This window comes from Dermochelys coriacea, chromosome 1, assembly GCF_009764565.3.
Source record: "Dermochelys coriacea isolate rDerCor1 chromosome 1, rDerCor1.pri.v4, whole genome shotgun sequence".
In the NCBI taxonomy this organism is placed as follows: domain Eukaryota; kingdom Metazoa; phylum Chordata; order Testudines; family Dermochelyidae; genus Dermochelys; species Dermochelys coriacea.
Genome location: NC_050068.2, coordinates 203909106 through 203926466, shown reverse-complemented (window position 1 = coordinate 203926466; position 17361 = coordinate 203909106). Strand labels below are relative to the sequence as shown.

The 17361-nt window shown below is 46.7% G+C and overlaps 1 protein-coding gene and 1 long non-coding RNA gene across 2 annotated transcripts; both read left to right on the top strand.

Annotated features, from left to right (window-relative positions):
• Positions 1 to 2240: 2240 nt before the first annotated feature.
• LOC119863344 (zona pellucida sperm-binding protein 4-like) lies at positions 2241 to 17121 on the top strand. The gene is made up of 12 exons (XM_038421674.2): positions 2241 to 2635; positions 4075 to 4193; positions 5502 to 5601; positions 5897 to 6052; positions 11789 to 11976; positions 12418 to 12515; positions 13290 to 13417; positions 14026 to 14215; positions 14298 to 14445; positions 15031 to 15109; positions 15770 to 15883; positions 16958 to 17121. Exons 1-12 carry the CDS (start codon positions 2428 to 2430, stop codon positions 17104 to 17106), a joined length of 1677 nt encoding a protein of 558 aa, XP_038277602.1. The 5' UTR covers positions 2241 to 2427; the 3' UTR covers positions 17107 to 17121.
• Positions 10111 to 11787, top strand: LOC119863350. The gene is made up of 2 exons (XR_005295580.1): positions 10111 to 10182; positions 10743 to 11787. It is a non-coding gene; the product is annotated as an uncharacterized LOC119863350 (long non-coding RNA).
• Positions 17122 to 17361: the final 240 nt, after the last annotated feature.

Sequence of the window (17361 nt, the reverse complement as noted above, 5' to 3'; positions counted from 1 at the left end):
GCTCATCTCTTGTCATCCCCTACCTCTCCTGTGTGACTGGAAGCAGCTTGTCCCTTTCTGTCCCCACAGTGTCGAAAAGCAGCTAACACTTCCAGGCTGCTGCTGGCCACCAACATAACCCAGCCACCTCCTGTCCTCGGCTACACAGCGGGCAGGAAAGGGTTAAGCCCTAAGGCTGCCTTGTGCACCAGGGCCCAGGGAACCTGACTCAGGGGCTTCAGGGAACCCGACTCAGGGGCTTCAGGGAACCCAACCAGAGAAGTGGCTCAACAGAGGAGGGTGCCTAGGGGACAGAGTAGCCTTGTGCTCCCCGGAGGCAGGACCCGAGGGTCGGGGGCGAGGAGAGAGCTAAGCTCCTGCCCTAGGGGCTGCTGTGGAGCCTGCAGATTTGGGGTGTGAACAAGCTGGAAATCGCTTCCCCCCGACGTCAGAGCTTAGCTGAGGGGCAGAGAGGCTTCCCCATGCCAGCACTGTGTGGGGCTTTGGCACATGCAGGGCTTGGCTCCTCCAGGCCAGGACCTAGGGCCAGAGGGTCTTGGGCTTTCTCGGGGCACTGGCCCAGCCAGAGAAAGTGGGGGAAGGCTGTTGGTGAGCTCAGCATTGTGGGGAGATATAGAGAAGCAGTGGAGCTGTGTGTGTGTGTGTAAGGGGCAAAGCAGGGAGAGGACAATGGGAGGGGGAGCACATAAAGGGCCGATGGGTGAGTGGCAGAGGTGACACATAACCAGCTGGTGCCTGCCCGCACTTACCAGCCACTGCAACTCACAGCACGCAGTCAGTGCCAGCTGGAAACGGGACACGGGGGGGGGGGGGCTGCTGGCCGAGAGCTGGCACACAGCGGAGGCTGCACAGACGGAACAGCAAGGAGAGTGGCACGCTGCATTTTTGCACTGCCACCAGCCTTGCACACCAACCCCCATCGTCGGCCAACAGACTCCTCACTCGCCTCGGGTGGGTAGACAGCTGGTGAGCAGGGATCCAGCCAGCAATAGGACCAACCAGTACTAATGGGGGAGGAATGGAATGGAAAATATGGGACAATTTGCCTATTTTTAAGAAAAAGTTGGGACACTTGCAGGAGGGCTTAAATATAGGACAGTCCCTTTAAAAATGGGACGTCAGGTCACACTAACCCTAGGTGGGGTGGGGGAGAGACAGGGAAAGGGAAATCGCCATATGACACTTCTCCACAAAACTCCTGATCCTTGGACCAACCAGGGGTCAGTTTAGTTCCAGAAGTAAGCAGGAGCAGCCTAAGGGCTGCTCTAACTCATGAGGTCTGGTACAGGTCCACAGGAGGCCATTATTCTGTCTGGATTGCTAAAGCAGAGCAGCATTCTCCCCCAGTACATCCCCAACACTGATGTGAGGGGCAGTAAGGGGGCACAAAGCCAGCTATACAAGCTTTACCAGCTGGGCATTTTGTGGGAAAGTCATCAGTTGCCTATTTAGGGACAAAGGGACTATTCCAGGCCAGCATCTGACCTCCTTTTTCCAGTCACTTTCCCTGGTTATGCCCTAGCTCAGTGCTGGTGTAATGAGATTTTAAAACAAAAACAAACAAACAAGCAAGCAAACATGTTACTTCTAACTTTTTTGGATATGTCATTTCTATTCAGATGTGGTTTTATAACCCCCAGCCCACCACTCTTTCCCTGTATTTTGTAAGAGATCCCCATCTGGAGCCTAAGCTAGGTTGAGGGCCTCCAGGACCCCTATCCTACCAACTGTATTACATGCATGTGCCTGTAAAGTTGAGGGGACATTGAGCAGATCAGGCGTTCATCTGTGTGGATATATAGTTGCATGACTAGGTCCCAGGTTTCCACAGCAAATGCCTCTCATCCCCCTAGTGCACATATATATGAATCACAATAGATCCTGTCTGTGACATGACTACAAAACATACAGCATACATAGAAATATAAAAATGCTGCATATATGTGCATCTAAGGATACAGGAAACATTTGCATTATTTGCCAAGTAGCATGTTCTATTGCTCAGTGCTGTAGAAATCCTTGTTATTCAAGTCTTTTTACCTTCCCCTGGCATTCATCTAGTTTGTTGGGCCTCTCATTTACCATAAGGCTCACCCCGTTAAGACACTGGATAGATTTTTCAGACGCTGCCTCCTCCATTTCCATTTTGAAATCTGTTTATTTTTCTTCAGCAAATATAGCTGCATTTCAAAAAGTCACTTCAGAACAAATAAAATGGGCTAAATGTGGAGCAGGTGCTATCAGAATTTAAACAGGAGAGGGAGTGCAAGGTGTGAATTGATTTTGGGCTGCCCTCCCCAGGGGTGTGTAGCAGTCTCACCTGGAGTCAGAAATGCATCTTTGTTCTGTCCAATTGCAGCTCAGTTAAGGGTATAAGAGTGCTCCCCAGGGAGAGGGTGTCTTAGGAGCTGCTAGATAGACAGCAGGATGGGAGTAATAAAGCAGCAAGGGACTTCTTGGGGTAGACTAGTTTGGATATTTTGTATTTCCCTTTCTTTAGCCTGGGGGGCTCCAAATGTCTTTAAAGATGCAGTATTAGCGTGGGACTTTAGCCTACTAGATTGTGGCTGGAAGAGCTTGCAGTTAACCCTTCCTGCAAACCATCCTGAGATGATTTCCCTTCTGAGTGCTCTGGGTAAGCAAATTACATGGAATGAGACAGCCTCTTATCTGGCTAGAAGATAAAGCTGGGTGAATAAGTGTAAAATTGAGGGAGTTTTACTCTTATTTCCTCCCTTTAGTGTAGTCCATTGGGTCCCCAAGGCATCTGCCCTGTGTAAAAGTGTTTGTACCTATGTGAAGTGGGTGTAGAAAACAAAACCAACAGAAAAGCAGGCTAGCTTCCCCACTGATGTAAAGTGGTATAATTCTGCTAAAGTCAAATGATCTGACTTAGACCAGCTGAGACTCTGGCCCATAAAGTCAAAGGGGTAGCTAGCATTTTATGCTTGCTGCCCTCACTTCCCTGTGACTCCATTGGAGACATGCTGCAAAGAGAATTCAAGCCCACAAAGCACAGGTGCAAGGCTGTGGAGTATCTTGGCCTATTGCTGTCCCCTTTGAGGGGGTTGTACTCCATCCCCCACCTTGCAGGTGTCCTGGTGACTTAATACTATTGCATCTGAAGAAGTGGCTTTTTTTACCCATGAAAGCTTATGCCCAGATCTTAGTTTTAAGGTGCTGCTAGACTCCTTGGTTTTTTTAATCCTTTTGGAGCTCTTGCTCCTAAAAGAGCATAAGCCAAGCTGCCTACCACCTCACACTCCTGTAGTGCTTCTATGCTAGCTGCTTCTACAAACCTGAACTGTACTGCACTATTTCAAAGGGTATTAGCACCATGTTAGAGATGTATGCATTGAAGAGCTGTGAAACAAAGTGACTTGCCTAAGGTAACAGTTGCAGAGGAGAGGTGTAGCCAAGCATGAGCATTAAGAAGCTCCTCCAGATTCTTTCTCTGTGCTTAATCACTAAGCCCTGGCTCTTTCCAAAGATTTCCTGTTTGATCACAAGTGGGTGGAGTCTGGTATTCTTGGACTAGAACTGAAGCTATAGAATAGCTATAGCTGATGAGATTGCATGGGCTGGAATGCATAAGGGCACTGAACCCTTTCTTTACTTAGAGTTAGTATTGAAGAATTTGCTCTCTGTAGGTCAGGGGTTCTCAAACTGGGGGTTGGGACCCCTCAGGAGTTGTGAGGTTATTACATGGGGGGGTTGTGAGCAGTCAGCCTCCACCCCAAACCCTGCTTTGTCTTTAGCATTTATAATGGTGGTATTAAAAATATAAAGTGGCTTTTAATTTATAAGGGGGGGTTGCACTCAGAGGCTTGCTACATGAAAGGGCTCACCAGTACAAAGCTTTGAGAACCACTGCTGTAGGGCTACTTACTGAAGCAGCCCTCTGTGAGGGGCAGTACAACTTTCTCTCTCCCATATTATTCAATAATTGGATAGATTTATACATACATGTTGGACCTTTCCTATTTTATCACTGAGCAGTCATGCGTAGCTCAGCTGTTGGGATGTTTGTCTATTGATTCTCTATTGCCTGCTGACTCTAGCCTTCCTTCCTAGATTTGGAAGGACTGCCTCATCCTCTGTCCAACTCTACGTGTGGTGTCCTCATCTCTCGGAAACAGGATGGTTCAACGATTGTCACTGCTCCCTACACTGGGTGTTTCTTCATCAAGAAGGTAGGGCCACTTCTGGCTGCAAAGAATAGCAAAGGGATACACAACTGTTACCTGGAGATCCTGTTTTCTGGCTATTAGGAACAGTATTTAGTCTTTTGGGGGAGAAGGAAGGGTTGTGGGATGGGGAGGAAGAATGTGGCTGCAATCCAACAATCCCAAATGGAGGCTTAAAACCAAAAGCAAACCTTTCCTACTAGAAAAGGAGGGAGCTTTCTCTCAATTAAGACTGCCAGTGTCTTCAAATTAAGCTTCTCCAAGACTTAGCAAGCTTCCTTCTCCCACTTAAGGTGTCCTGTACCTTGCTATTGTCCATTCTCTAGAGACCATTGCAGTCAATGAGGAAACAAGTGTGAAGTCATTATAACTAGAATTTTACTCCTCACTTGTAAGAGTTGGTGGTAACACTCTTTTTTTTTTTTTTTTGATAAGCTAAAAAAACCTCTCCAGTTGGATGAGACTCCTTCCTATAAATACAAACATGCCCTGTTTCTGAAATGTTTTTGCACATTGGCTAATGTCAACCGTTACTCTTGACTTAAATTCCACAGTATAAATGAGACTTTACTTGCATCTGAAGTCTATGGGAGGGAGCAGTGACTCTGAATTAACACAGAGCCTGCTTGTCCTTTTCCCATCTGCAAAAATTAGATACTCTCTAATGGAATCTCTGTGACAGAAGCCAGATGAGAACTGGACCCAACATGTAAGGTGGCTCACAGCTACTCTTGCAGTAGGCAGGCTCCCCTGTGTTTATTTTTTCTAAAAAAATAGAGGTTGTATACCACAACTTGGAGCAGCTGAGTTGAAAGTTTGTGCTCCCCCATTTGGGTTCTTGGGTGGTGGTGGGGAATGTGAGGGTGGAAAGACCCAATACTATGACTTATCAATCACCGCTAACCAACAGCTCAAAGTATTCAAGATTCTGGACTTGAACATGGACTTGGGGTACATCTATAGGTGAAATGTTTAGAACATCAAACTAATTGTCTCGCCTCAGCTGAGGGTATAATGCCACTTGAGGCAACTTTAGGAGCCAGAGTTCACAAACTCGACCTGGTATGTCACTGAGAAATGGAACATGCTTCTGGATGCTAAGCACTTTCCAGAACATGTTCATGGTCCTCAACATCCTGGGTCTGAAAGCAACTCTGTTGAGTCTGGGCTCTGGTATGGTCCCCATTAACCAACTGTACTCCTTCAATGGGTGGGCTAACTTGTGATATGGGGAGGGATGGACACTCACTTTCTTAGAAACAGGAGGGGTGGAAAAACTCTAATCACTTTGGTTTCCATCCGCTCTTCCTGCAGAATGGTTATTTCCTCATGACTATCCGGATTGAAGGAATAGATGACACTGGGGAAGAATCTTTCCATGAGGAAGAACTGAGATGCCCAATCCACCTGCCAGGTACAATTTTAGGTTCCAACATCCCAGACTGAAACTGTACTGGCTGTTCTTCCGGGGGGGGGGGGCGGGGGAGAGACACTATGTACCTTAGTGTGCCAGTTTGCCATGTCACTTGGTGTTGGGTGCTCTTTAGACTCAAGTGGCTGTGGTGCCTCATAAGCCTAGAATACATGGGAGGCCAGACTGATGCATAGTGAACGTGGGCTGCCACAGTGCCTATAAGACAGGCATTCAGCTATATGGCTCCAAGTGGAGCAGGGTTCATTTGACTTGAACTAACACTTCTCCTCTCCAGCTCTAGATGCTCCAAGTACTAATGTGTGCACAGCTGTTCTGCACCCAGACAGGCTGCCTTGTGTCACACCGCCTGTCTCTCGGGAAGAATGTGAAGGGAAAGGCTGCTGCTACAGCCTTGGTGACCCAGTTGCTCCTTGTTACTATGGCAACACAGGTGGGTTGGAATCTTAAAGGTGTATCTTGGAGTGACCAAGTGGAATCTGAGCATCATAACAAGGTGTCTTGTGTAGTTGGGAATGCTACCTTCAGAGCTTGAGCTACTAGAGGCTGTTCCACTGGAATTTGGCTAGCACCATCTCAAAGTTTAGGGCCAGAAGGGACCATTGTGATCATCTAGTACGACTCCCTGTACATCAGAGCACAAACCTGCCCACCCCACTCTGTAATAGCTAGAGCTTATGGATCTGAGTTGCTGAAGTCCTCAAATCTTGATTTAAAGACTTCAGGTTCCACAGAATCCATCATTTACATTAATTTAAACCAGCAAGTGCCCATGCTCTGTGCTGCAGACAGTTTAAAAACCCTTAGGACCTCTACCAAGCTGCAGGGAAAATTCCTTCCTGACACCACATGGCAATCCATTAGACTAGGGGGTTCTCAAACTTCATGCACTGCAACCCCCTTTTGACAATGAAAATTACTACAAGACCCCAGGAGGGGAACAGAAGCCTGAGCCCTAGCAACCTGGGCATGGGGGCAAAGGCCAAAGCCCAAGGGCTTCAGCTCCTAGCAGGGGGCCTGTAACCTGAGCCCTGCCACGTAGGGCTGAAGCCCTCTTGCTTCCTGTCCTGGGTGGTAGGGCTCAGGCTTCACCCCTGGGCCCCAGAAAGTCTAACATTAGCCTTGGTGACCTTTTAAAATGGGGGTTGTGACTCAGTTTGAGAACTGCTGAGTTAGATCTAGCACAGTGGGTAGATCCACTAAACCTGTGACCCATGAGCTGCTTGCAGCCCAGTCTGCACAGAGCTGCAGCCCATATGACGTCCTCGTTGCCAAAGAGGTGGTATCATATGTAACCCACATAACCTGTTGTGGGTCACATATGCCCTTCCATCTAGTGTTCAATCTCCAGCTGTTGGAGGTAGAACATCTGCAATTGCTATGAGCAAATAAATTTTAGGCCATTTAGGTAGGCATCATACCATCCCCTCCATAAATTTCTATCAAGCTCAGTCTTGCAGCCAGTTAGGGTTGGGTTCCCCCTGCACTACTCCCTTTGGAAGGCTGTTCCAAATCATCCCTCCTCTGAAAGTTAGAAACCTTTGCTTAATTCCATCTAAACTGGTTGATGGACAGTTTATATACACTGTTTTGCCAACACTGGTCCTAACTTGTGTAACTCAACTGTCTCTCCCTGCTATTTATACCTCTGATTGCTCTCTCTAAATATATCCATCTCCCCTCAGCCTTTGTTTTAAGGAATTCACTTATTTAGCCTAACAAGCCTCCTCTCAAGGCAGGTTTTCCATTTCTCTGGAACAGGTATGGAGAAGGGTTTCTAGGATGACCAGTTTTCAGAGTAGCAGCCATGTTAGTCTGTATTCGCAAAAAGAAAAGGAGTATTTGTGGCACCTTAGAGCAAATTTATTAGAGTATAAGCTTTCGTGATCTAAAGCTCACTTCATCAGATGCATTTGGTGGAAAATAGAGGGAGATTGATATATACACACACAGAGAACATGAAACAATGGGTTTTCACTTAAGATAAGCCATCACCAGCCATCCTAGCCACTATGGATGTAGAAGCCCTCTACATCAACATTCCACACAAAGATGGACTACAAGCCATCAGAAACAGTATCCCCGATAATGTCACGGCTAACTTGGTGGCTGAACTTTGACTTTGTCCTCACCCATAACTATTTCACATTTGGGGACAATGTATACCTTCAAATCAGCAGCACTGCGTTGGGTACCCACATGGCCCCACAGTATGCCACATTTTTATGGCTGACTTAGAACAACCCTTCCTCAGCTCTCGTCTCCTAATGCCCCTACTCTACTTGTGCTACATTGATGACATCATCATCTGGACCCATGAAAAAGAAGCCCTTGAGGAATTCCACCATGACTTCAACAATTTCCATCCCACCTCAACCTCAGCCTGGACCAGTCCACACAAGAGATCCACTTCCTGGACACTATGTGACCATCGCTTATTAGCACCGTAAACACCACCCTATATCAGAAACCTACTGACCGCTATTCCTACCTACATGCCTCTAGCTTTCATCCAGATCATACCACATGATCCATAGTCTACAGCCAAGCTCTACAATATAACCGCATTTGCTCCAACCCCTCAGACAGAGACAAACACCTACAAGATCTCTATCATGCATTCCTACAACTACAATACCCACCTGCTGAAGTGAAGAAACAGATTGACAGAGCCAGAAGAGTACCCAGAAGTCACCTACTACAAGACAGGCCCAACAAAGAAAATAACAGAACACCACTAGCCATCACCTTCAGCCCCCAACTAAAACCTCTCCAACGCATCAAGGATCTACAACCTATCCTGAAGGATGACCATCACTCTCACGATCTTGGGAGACAGGCCAGTCCTTGCTTACAGACAGCCCCCCAACCTGAAGCAAATACTCACCAGCAACCACACAACAGAACCACTAACCCAGGAACCTATCCTTGCAACAAAGCCCGTTGCCAACTCTGTCCACATCTATTCAGGGGACACCATCCTAGGGCCTAATCACATCAGCCACGCTATCAGAGGCTCGTTCACCTGCACATCTACCAATGTGCTATATGCCATCATGTGCCAGCAATTCCCCTTTGCCATGTACATTGGCCAAACTGGACAGTCTCTACATAAAAGAATGAATGGACACAAATCAGACGTCAAGAATTATAACATTCAAAAACCAGTTGGAGAACACTTCAATCTCTCTGGTCACTCTATTACAGACCTAAGAGTGGCTATCCTTCAACAAAAAAGCTTCAAAAACAGACTCCAACAAGAGACTGCTGAATTGGAATTAATTTGCAAATTGGATACAATATAACTGAGGCTTGAATAGAGACTGGGAATGGATGAGTCATTACATAAAGTAAAACTATTTCGCCATGTTTCTCCCCACCCACTGTTCCTCAGATGTTCTTGTTCACTGCTGGAAATAGCCTACCTTGCTTGTCACCATGAAAGGTTTTCCTCCTTCCCCCCCCCCCCCCACCGCTGCTGGTGATGGCTTATCTTAAGTGAAAACCCATTGTTTCATGTTCTCTGTGTGTGTATGTCAATCTCCCCTCTGTATTTTCCACCAAATGCATCCGATGAAGTGAGCTGTAGCTCACAAAAGCTTATGCTCTAATAAATGTTAGTCTCTAAGGTGCCACAAGTACTCCTTTTCTTTTTAGGATGACCAGTTAGACTTAATCTTAAACATGGGAGACGGAAACTGCCACAGTATTCCAGATGAGGGCCTCACTAGTGCCTTGTATAATGGCAATAACTTCCTCTCTCTACTAGAAATACTTCACCTGATGCATCCTAGGATTGCATTAGCTTTTTTCACAGCCACATCACATTGGCAGCTCATGGTCAAGCACAGGTTGACTAATGCACCTCGGGTCTCAACCTTTGTTGCTTCCAAGTGATAAGTCCATAGCTTATAGCAAAAGTTCTTAGTGCAAAACAGAAATTAGGGAATATTAAACTTCAAACTCAAACTGGAGGAATAGGATGTCCAGATCTTCTTGTAGGATATTCCAGTCCTCCTCCATGTGGGCAAGACCTCCCAACTTTGTCATCCACAAATTTTATTAGTACACTCCCACTTTTTGTGCTAAGGTTACTATTGGACGTCTTAAGACTGATCCAAGACCAATCTTTGAGGAACTCCACTATTAACTAGCCTCTGGCTTGGCAGTTCACCTTTCAGCATAACTTGTTGTAGCTTCCCCTTAACCAATTCCTTGCCCAACTTTTGATTCTCCATTAAACTGGAGAAGGGGATTAACTTCCCATGTAGAATTGTATCCCATGCTAAATTGGGATAGTTGTCTCAAACACCCAGATGTGGTCTAATGGCTTTGTGTTCAAGAATTGAAACACTAAGGGTGACACAACATAGGCACTGAAGTCCCCCACTGCAATCCGCAATGTCCACTGAGCCCTTTGGGCACCTAATGTTACTTGGTGCCTGAGGTTTTATCCAAAAGGAAAAATTTCCTAGGTGCTTATTTCCTTCTAGGGTGTGGAAGCAGTGTGCATATCCAGGGGCCAGTCTCAGACCAGGGCCCCAGAATGGTACATGAATCAGGGTAAGACAGGTATTTGTCAACCTCATTTACCCATGCGGGGGCCTGATATGGTAGGTGACTCCCCTCTGAGTATACCTATTGGATCAGGCCCCATTAAAATCTGGTTGGAGATGGTGGTGCTGCTGCCCACCTTAAGCTCTTACCCCACTGCTTAGAGCACTCTCCTTGTATGTGGGAGAGCCAGGTTCAATTTACCCATTCCCTGGCAGAGGTAGAAAGGATTTGCACAGGGGTTTCTGAACTGAGTGCTTTAACTTCTGAGCAATGGGATATTCTAATGGGGGCTCCTTCAGCTTCTCCCATTGAAGCTGTTCCACTGTCCATAAATAATGGAAATCCAGACTCCCTGCAGCCTGGACTTAAGTGCCTAGCTCCTGAGAAATGAGCAGGGCTTGGCAAATCCACACTTCCATTGGGTAGCTTAGGCAGCTCCCTGCCTAGCATGCTCATTGTTGTGGATTGCGTTCTTAGGCGCCTAGCTCTCTATTCATCATATAGGGAGCCAAAGCACCTAGCTTGGCTTTGTGAATCAATATTTCTGTGTTGTGGGCTTTTTCTAGGCTCCTGAATGTTTGTCATGAAGTTCAGTATTGCAGTATCCAAGTCCGCTTGTGAATTCTGCAACCATTGTGAACTTGGTGGTTCTCGGCAAGTTTCTAAACTGCTGTAGAAGAACATCCCATCTTTCAGAAAAGGAACAGATTCTGGATGAAATGCTAGGTCTCTTGCAAGCAAACACCATCAAAGGGCATAGAGCTGTCCTTCCTCCATACCTAAAGTCTCAGACCGTAATCCATGCTTTGCTGACTTTCATAACTGTTGCTGCTGGTGAACTTTCCCAACTAACTTTGGAGGGCCTGGCCAAGTGGCCAAACTCCTAGTAGGCATTCCTTGATAGTTTGCTGCCTTAAACTATCTCTACACAGCCAGGGTCAGGCTTATAAATGTCAGATCCTAAACCTAGTGACTTCCTTGTCTAAAACTCCTAGCTGGTTCCATCCCCTCATGGGAAGGGGGCAGAATTAATTAAATCTCATCACTAATAAAACCTTGGGAAGGGTTGGAAATGATAGCATTGGAGCTGGCCTTGGTAACTTTGGGTGGGTCTGCAAAACTGTTCCCCTCCTCCCAAAGTAAACCTGCCACCATCACACCACTGTGCACTAGGCATGCCTGTAGGTGTCACGTGATTAGCAAGATGACATGAATACAAAAACCAAGGTGAGTGAGTTTGGTGCACATCTTCCACAGGCCTCAGTTAAGACTAGGAGCCCATTGAGGGAGGTGTACAACTATAAGAACACTATCCCTGCTCTGAAGAGCTGTGTGAGGACCATCATACTTATTCTCCCAACACCTACTGCAGAAATAGAGGCCATTGTTTGTTGACCAGTTTGCATCCTTTCCCAACTGAAAGGGATCAATATTTAAAGAGCAAAGACTCTCCCTCTACACTTTTGGGCCCCATCTGACTTGGGAAAGCTAAGGTTGGCTCTGCTTGGTACTACAGGGAGCAAATCTGTTTGAAGAGAGGCTTGCTGAGAGACAAGATGGCAGCATTTGCTGTATGGAGTCTAACCAAGTCTTTCCACTGCTTCACTTTTAGTGACAGCACAGTGTACACCTGATGGCCAGTTCTCCATAGCAGTCTCTAGAGATGTGACTTTGCCACCACTGATCCTGGACTCTATGCATCTGGTCAGTGGGCATGGCAGCAGCTGTATCCCTGTGGCCAAGAATAATGCCTTTGTCCTGTACAGATTCCCACTCTCTGCTTGTGGAACTACTTTCCAGGTAAGAGGGAAGCAGGAAAGGGAGATGGTCTTCCATGACTTCTCTTCTCTGCTGGGTGGTGGTCTTTGCTGCTGCTTGTCAGGATCTGAGTGGGATAAACTAGTTTTTCTTCAATAAATTGTATGGCTATTAGAAACTAAAGTAGAAAAGGTTGAAGAGGTGGACACCTAGGAAGGAGTATGTCTGGGTGAATGAGAAGTAGCCACTTGGAGAATGAAAGGGATTGGCTCTGCTTTCCCTCAAACCTGAACATCCAGGGGAGCAAATCGCCCTTTATTTCTGGCTCGGTGGCTCAGGCCACTCGCTACTAACTCTGCATCTGTTGCTTTAGGCAAGAGCCAAAAGGCAGAGCTGGATACTCAAGAATGCCAAGTTCTTCCCATTTGGGACCATACCCCTCTGGAGTCCTTGCAATGACTAATGTTAATCCCTTCTGTACAGGGAGCTGGAGACCAGGGTGTGTATGAGAATCAGCTTGTGGCAGACAGGGATGTGAGAAGTTGGAGCATGGGGTCTATCACCCGGGACAGCACCTTCAGGTACTTGTGTCAAGCTCTGGGGAGGCCTGTATGGGAAAGATGTGTTAGATTCCGCTGACCTTCTGGTGGTGGTCAGGAGCACTGCTAACCTGACAAGATTCTGCTAATATTATTCTGAAGGGCAGAAATCTGCAGGTGGAGTGGATCTCTTGGCCTGCATATTTAGGAAGGGACTTCCTAGCCACAACGCTGCCATCTGCTTTCCTCTGCAGAGGGCTACTACCAATCCCCTGAATACAGGGTTTGGAGGAACCCCATATGGACCCTCTTTACAATTCAACTTAAACCTTTCCCAAGTGACAAGCTTAACAGAAGCCACTTTTGGACAGAAATGTCTATGGAGGAATTCCAGTATAACTGTACTAGTCTAAATTAATGCCTGGAGTACATAAAACCTTTGTGTATAGAGTTGGTCTAAGGCAAACTCTGGGGTGGGGTGGGGAATATGGGGAGAGTTGGGAGGAACAGGACCAACACCCTAGTGTATGCAGCAGCCTGGCTGCTGGGAGGGCTTGGGATGACAAACTATGGCGGGGAGGAGGGACTAGGGCTTGAAAACCTTCCCATATCTCCTCCTGATGCATTTGATCTCCCTTGTAGCTGTAACTCTTCTACCTTAGACTCCTGAAATTGCTTGTGAATCTTTTCCTATATATGACTAATTTGGTGGTCAGTGGTTCCCTCATGGGACAGGGAGATGCACTGCACAGCATGGAACTACTGGCTGCTAAGGGGAATAGAACACTCACTTGACTCTCTTCCTGTGCACACCAGGCTCCATATCAGCTGCAGCTACTCCACTGGGGACTTCCTTCCACTCAATGTGCAGGTCTTCACCTTGCCACCACCTCCTCCAGCCACTCAGTATGGTCCCCTCACTCTGGAGCTGAGGATTGCCACAGGTAAGTGACTCTACCATAGCACAGGCTAAAGTGCTTGGAGCCCCCCATGCCTGGGTACTCTTTCTGGAGAACTCCCATTGCCAATAACCAGATTGGAGGTGGGGGCAGGAAAAATGTTCTCAATGTCGTAGGAGATTGGTGGTGACTCCTACAGGGAGCTGCTACTTTCTCAAGTCTTAGAGCCCTGAAGTGGCAACATTAAGTACATGGACCAGGAAGATGCAGGTCCAGGGTAATGTTACTAGCAGTTTTCCCATGGTTTTGTGATCAACTAATGTCCAAGTCATTGCAGCTCACAGAAGAACTTGCAATAGCAGGCACTTTCTCAACTGTAAAATGTCCCCTCTTCCTCAGTTTACTGGAGTCCTTTCCCTCATGGGAAAAATAGATGCCTCAGTCATGGATAGCTATGGAATAGTTAGTTGCTGTCAGACAGGATTCTGAATTAGTTTGAGCACTGGTCTGATCTGAAATGGGAATTCCTGTGCAAAGCTCCCCATATCCAAGTGTTTATAGAATCATGACTTACCACAGTGGATCCTAAAAAGACCATTCTCCATTATGTCCTGATCTCACTCTCACTTAAGACTGTAACTCTCATCCTACAGACCAACAGTATAGTAGATACTATGTCAACAGTGACTATCCTGTGATTAAACTTCTGCGGGATCCAGTCTACATGGAGGTCCGAATCCTGCAACGAACAGACCCAAACCTAGCTTTGGTTCTGCACCAATGCTGGGCCACCCCAAGCACTAATCCCATGCAGCAGCCACAGTGGCCCATTCTACTGGATGGGTAAGTGACTGGTTCAGGAAATGTATGGGGCCGTGGAAGGCTATTAGTGGGCTCCTGTCTCACTGCAGCTTGCCTTTCTCAGGTGTCCATACACAGGTGACAACTACCAAACAAAGCTCATCCCTGTGGGAGCTGCTTCAGGGCTGCAATTCCCATCACACTACCAGCGCTTCATCATCAACACCTTTACCTTTGTGGATCATGCCTCCCAGAAGGCACTTAGTGGACCAGTAAGTCTTATGTAGTTCAAATTGCCTTGTTTTAGATCCTATGTAAGGCTTGTTGGTCATGCTTGGAAAGATCCCCATACTGAAGTTAAAACTTGGTAGAATCATGTTTAATCTATATTTATTGCACAACCCTCCCCCACACACTGATAACACTACAGAATTGATTTAGGAAGGAGCCTGACTGGCCTTGCAGCATTTGGCTTGGGTCCTGCACCTCCTTTCCAGCACTGCAAGGTCTACCAAGCTCTGAAAGGAAATTCCAAGTGGCTTTGGTGGCTTCCACCTATCCAGATGTCCTAATTAGCAACAAGCTGGGACTCCTTTTTTAGCAGCCAGTCTCCTTCCCTCCTTACACTGAACTATTTGGATCCAGATACCCTGCTGTTCCAACCCCTCTAATGTTAAACACTTGGAACAGTCTTTACTTTCCCACCCCTTCAATAGGTTCTGGTTGTCACAGGGGAGATTGGGGAGACTTGGCTGCTTACTTGATGAAATAATACTTTGCAGAACATTAATTTTATGGGTACGAACTACAAGTTGAGTTAGGTTTTCTTCAGTCTCCCTCTGCATCTTCCCTTACAGGTCTACTTTCACTGCAGTGCTTCAGCATGTGGCCTATCTGCAATGGAATCCTGTAAAACTCACTGCACCATGACAAGAGGTAAGGGCTATATACCTAACTTCAGGATGGGGCCAGAGGCACAATGCTTGCACAAACCTATCTTTTTGAGGATGAAGGGCTTCAAAGGTCTTGGTGCCCTTATTTCCCAAGGTCCTAATTTCTGTGGGCTGGAAATAGCTTAGTTGAGCAACATGGCTTTTTAACTCACCCTAGTGAGTGGGAAAGACTGATTGTACTGGGTCCAAGGAGAGATGCCAAGGTCACTTGGAAGGATGGGGTATCTATGGGTACTCTCAGGAGTATAACTGATCTCCCTCCAAAGTGAGGAGCTTCAGGAAAAGTTAAGGCTAAATCTGACACGGCTCACTTAATATCAGTTTTGGCATGGCACTCTAAAAGGCTCACTACCCAAGAGATACTAAAACAATACACAAGAGCTACTTGGCAATGAGGAATATTTGGAGGCTCATTTTTTGGTGTTCCAGTGATGGGTTTTGAGGATGACTGAGTAATGGTCTGAACAAACACTGGAAGCCATGCCCTAGATATGGGCTACATAGGGAAAACCTGCATAAGGTGAAGAACAGGATGGGGGAGGCAAGGCCTGAGACCTAGACTAGGATGGGGGTGTACAGGGTCTTGTTAACCAGGATGAAAGCCACCACACTCCGGTATTAATGTCTCCTTGTCTCCAAACAGCAAGAAGAGCACCTGAGAAGCAGGCCTCAGAAAATGCTCCAAGGTACTTGGTGACCACAGAAGGACCTATGGACTTCCAGAACGCTGAAGTGGATCAGACCCTTGGACAGAAAGGTAGTAAATGGAGGTGGTGCTGGTTGTCCTAGCATATTCAATGGTTCTACTGTAGTGCTACACTTGCCTAGAATTGGGGTATGACTTTGGGGATGAGTGGAGGATGTCCAGATGTGTGGAAATTGTGCCACTAAAATGGTGATGCTCCTTTTCTTAGGGGACAATTACTGGACTTCCATGCTTACTGCAGGCTTTTAAATAAACCTGCTCATTATCCAGCTTGGAAGACAAGTGCTGTAGGGGAAAACTAGGACCTGGGTTCTACTGTTCAGAACTGGTTGACTCCTAGAGTAGAACAAAAGCCTGAGTGTCAATATGTCAAACCATGATGTCTCCATGGAACAACCAGGATAGGGTTTGGGGTTCACCAGTGGAGTGTTGGCCTCCTGAGTAACACAACTTTCCATCCCTTTCTGCTAACTCTCTCAGGCTGCCTGCAATTTCATAGAATCCTAGATTAGGGCTGGAAGAGACCTCGGGTCATCTAGACAACCCCCTACTCAAAGCAGGACCAGGACCAACCCCAACTAAATCACTTCCAGCCCAGGAGAAATGGAACTGTGGATGCACAGTAGGGAGGAGCTTCAGAAGCCTGCAGTTGCTAGGGACGACTCCTCTTCCCCCCCCCCCCACCCCCCAGAGCAAGGATTGAATCTCCTCCCTTTGTGCCCTAAGGAAGGAACTGGTGACCTTAAATCTGATGATGCACATCAGCCCCTCCTTGGGTGGGACTAGCAAACTGGGACAATAGCTGTTAAAACTGCTTTGGGGGAGTTGAGAGCAGTGCAATAGCTAAGGAGCTTGCAAGCTGATATCTACAATGTTAAGTTAGCACCCTTCTGTCTTATAACTTACCTAGCATTAACATCTCTTCTAACTTCCAGATGCTAGTGGCTATAAGTACAGATTAATCTAACAGCAACACTGTAGCCAGGCACTTCCAGCAATGGAAATAGAGCAGGAACCTAGTCACCATTAAGTGGTGGTGGATAAACTCTACTTTTTTTTTGGGGTGGATTATTCATAGATCACCTTTGCCTGAACTATTGCTTGACCATATACTCCTTCTCACAGGATCCCAATGGACTAGAGATCTCCTGTCCCAGGAATGGGAGCAAATGTTGGTGGTCACAGTAGGAGCTGGTGCTATTGCTCTGGTTTTTGTTGGAGTAAAGTATTGGCAAAGACAAACACTTAAACAAAAGAATATAACCCCTGAATAAAAGTATATGAAGGAACTGTGGCTTGGATCTAGTTCTTACTGAGGGGAGAAAGAGGGTACTTCATGTTTGGCCCTGTGTGAAGTTACCAGTGTCCCTTACAGCAGAAGTTCTAGTCTCTTTCCACTGAATTGTGGACTCTGTACTAGTGCACACAACATGGGTGTGTTTAGAGTGCAGCGTGCTACACTGTCAGCACTCCCTAGCATACTTGCATACTCAGGGGGACTTTCAAACCTCTGCAGGGATATAGAGCAA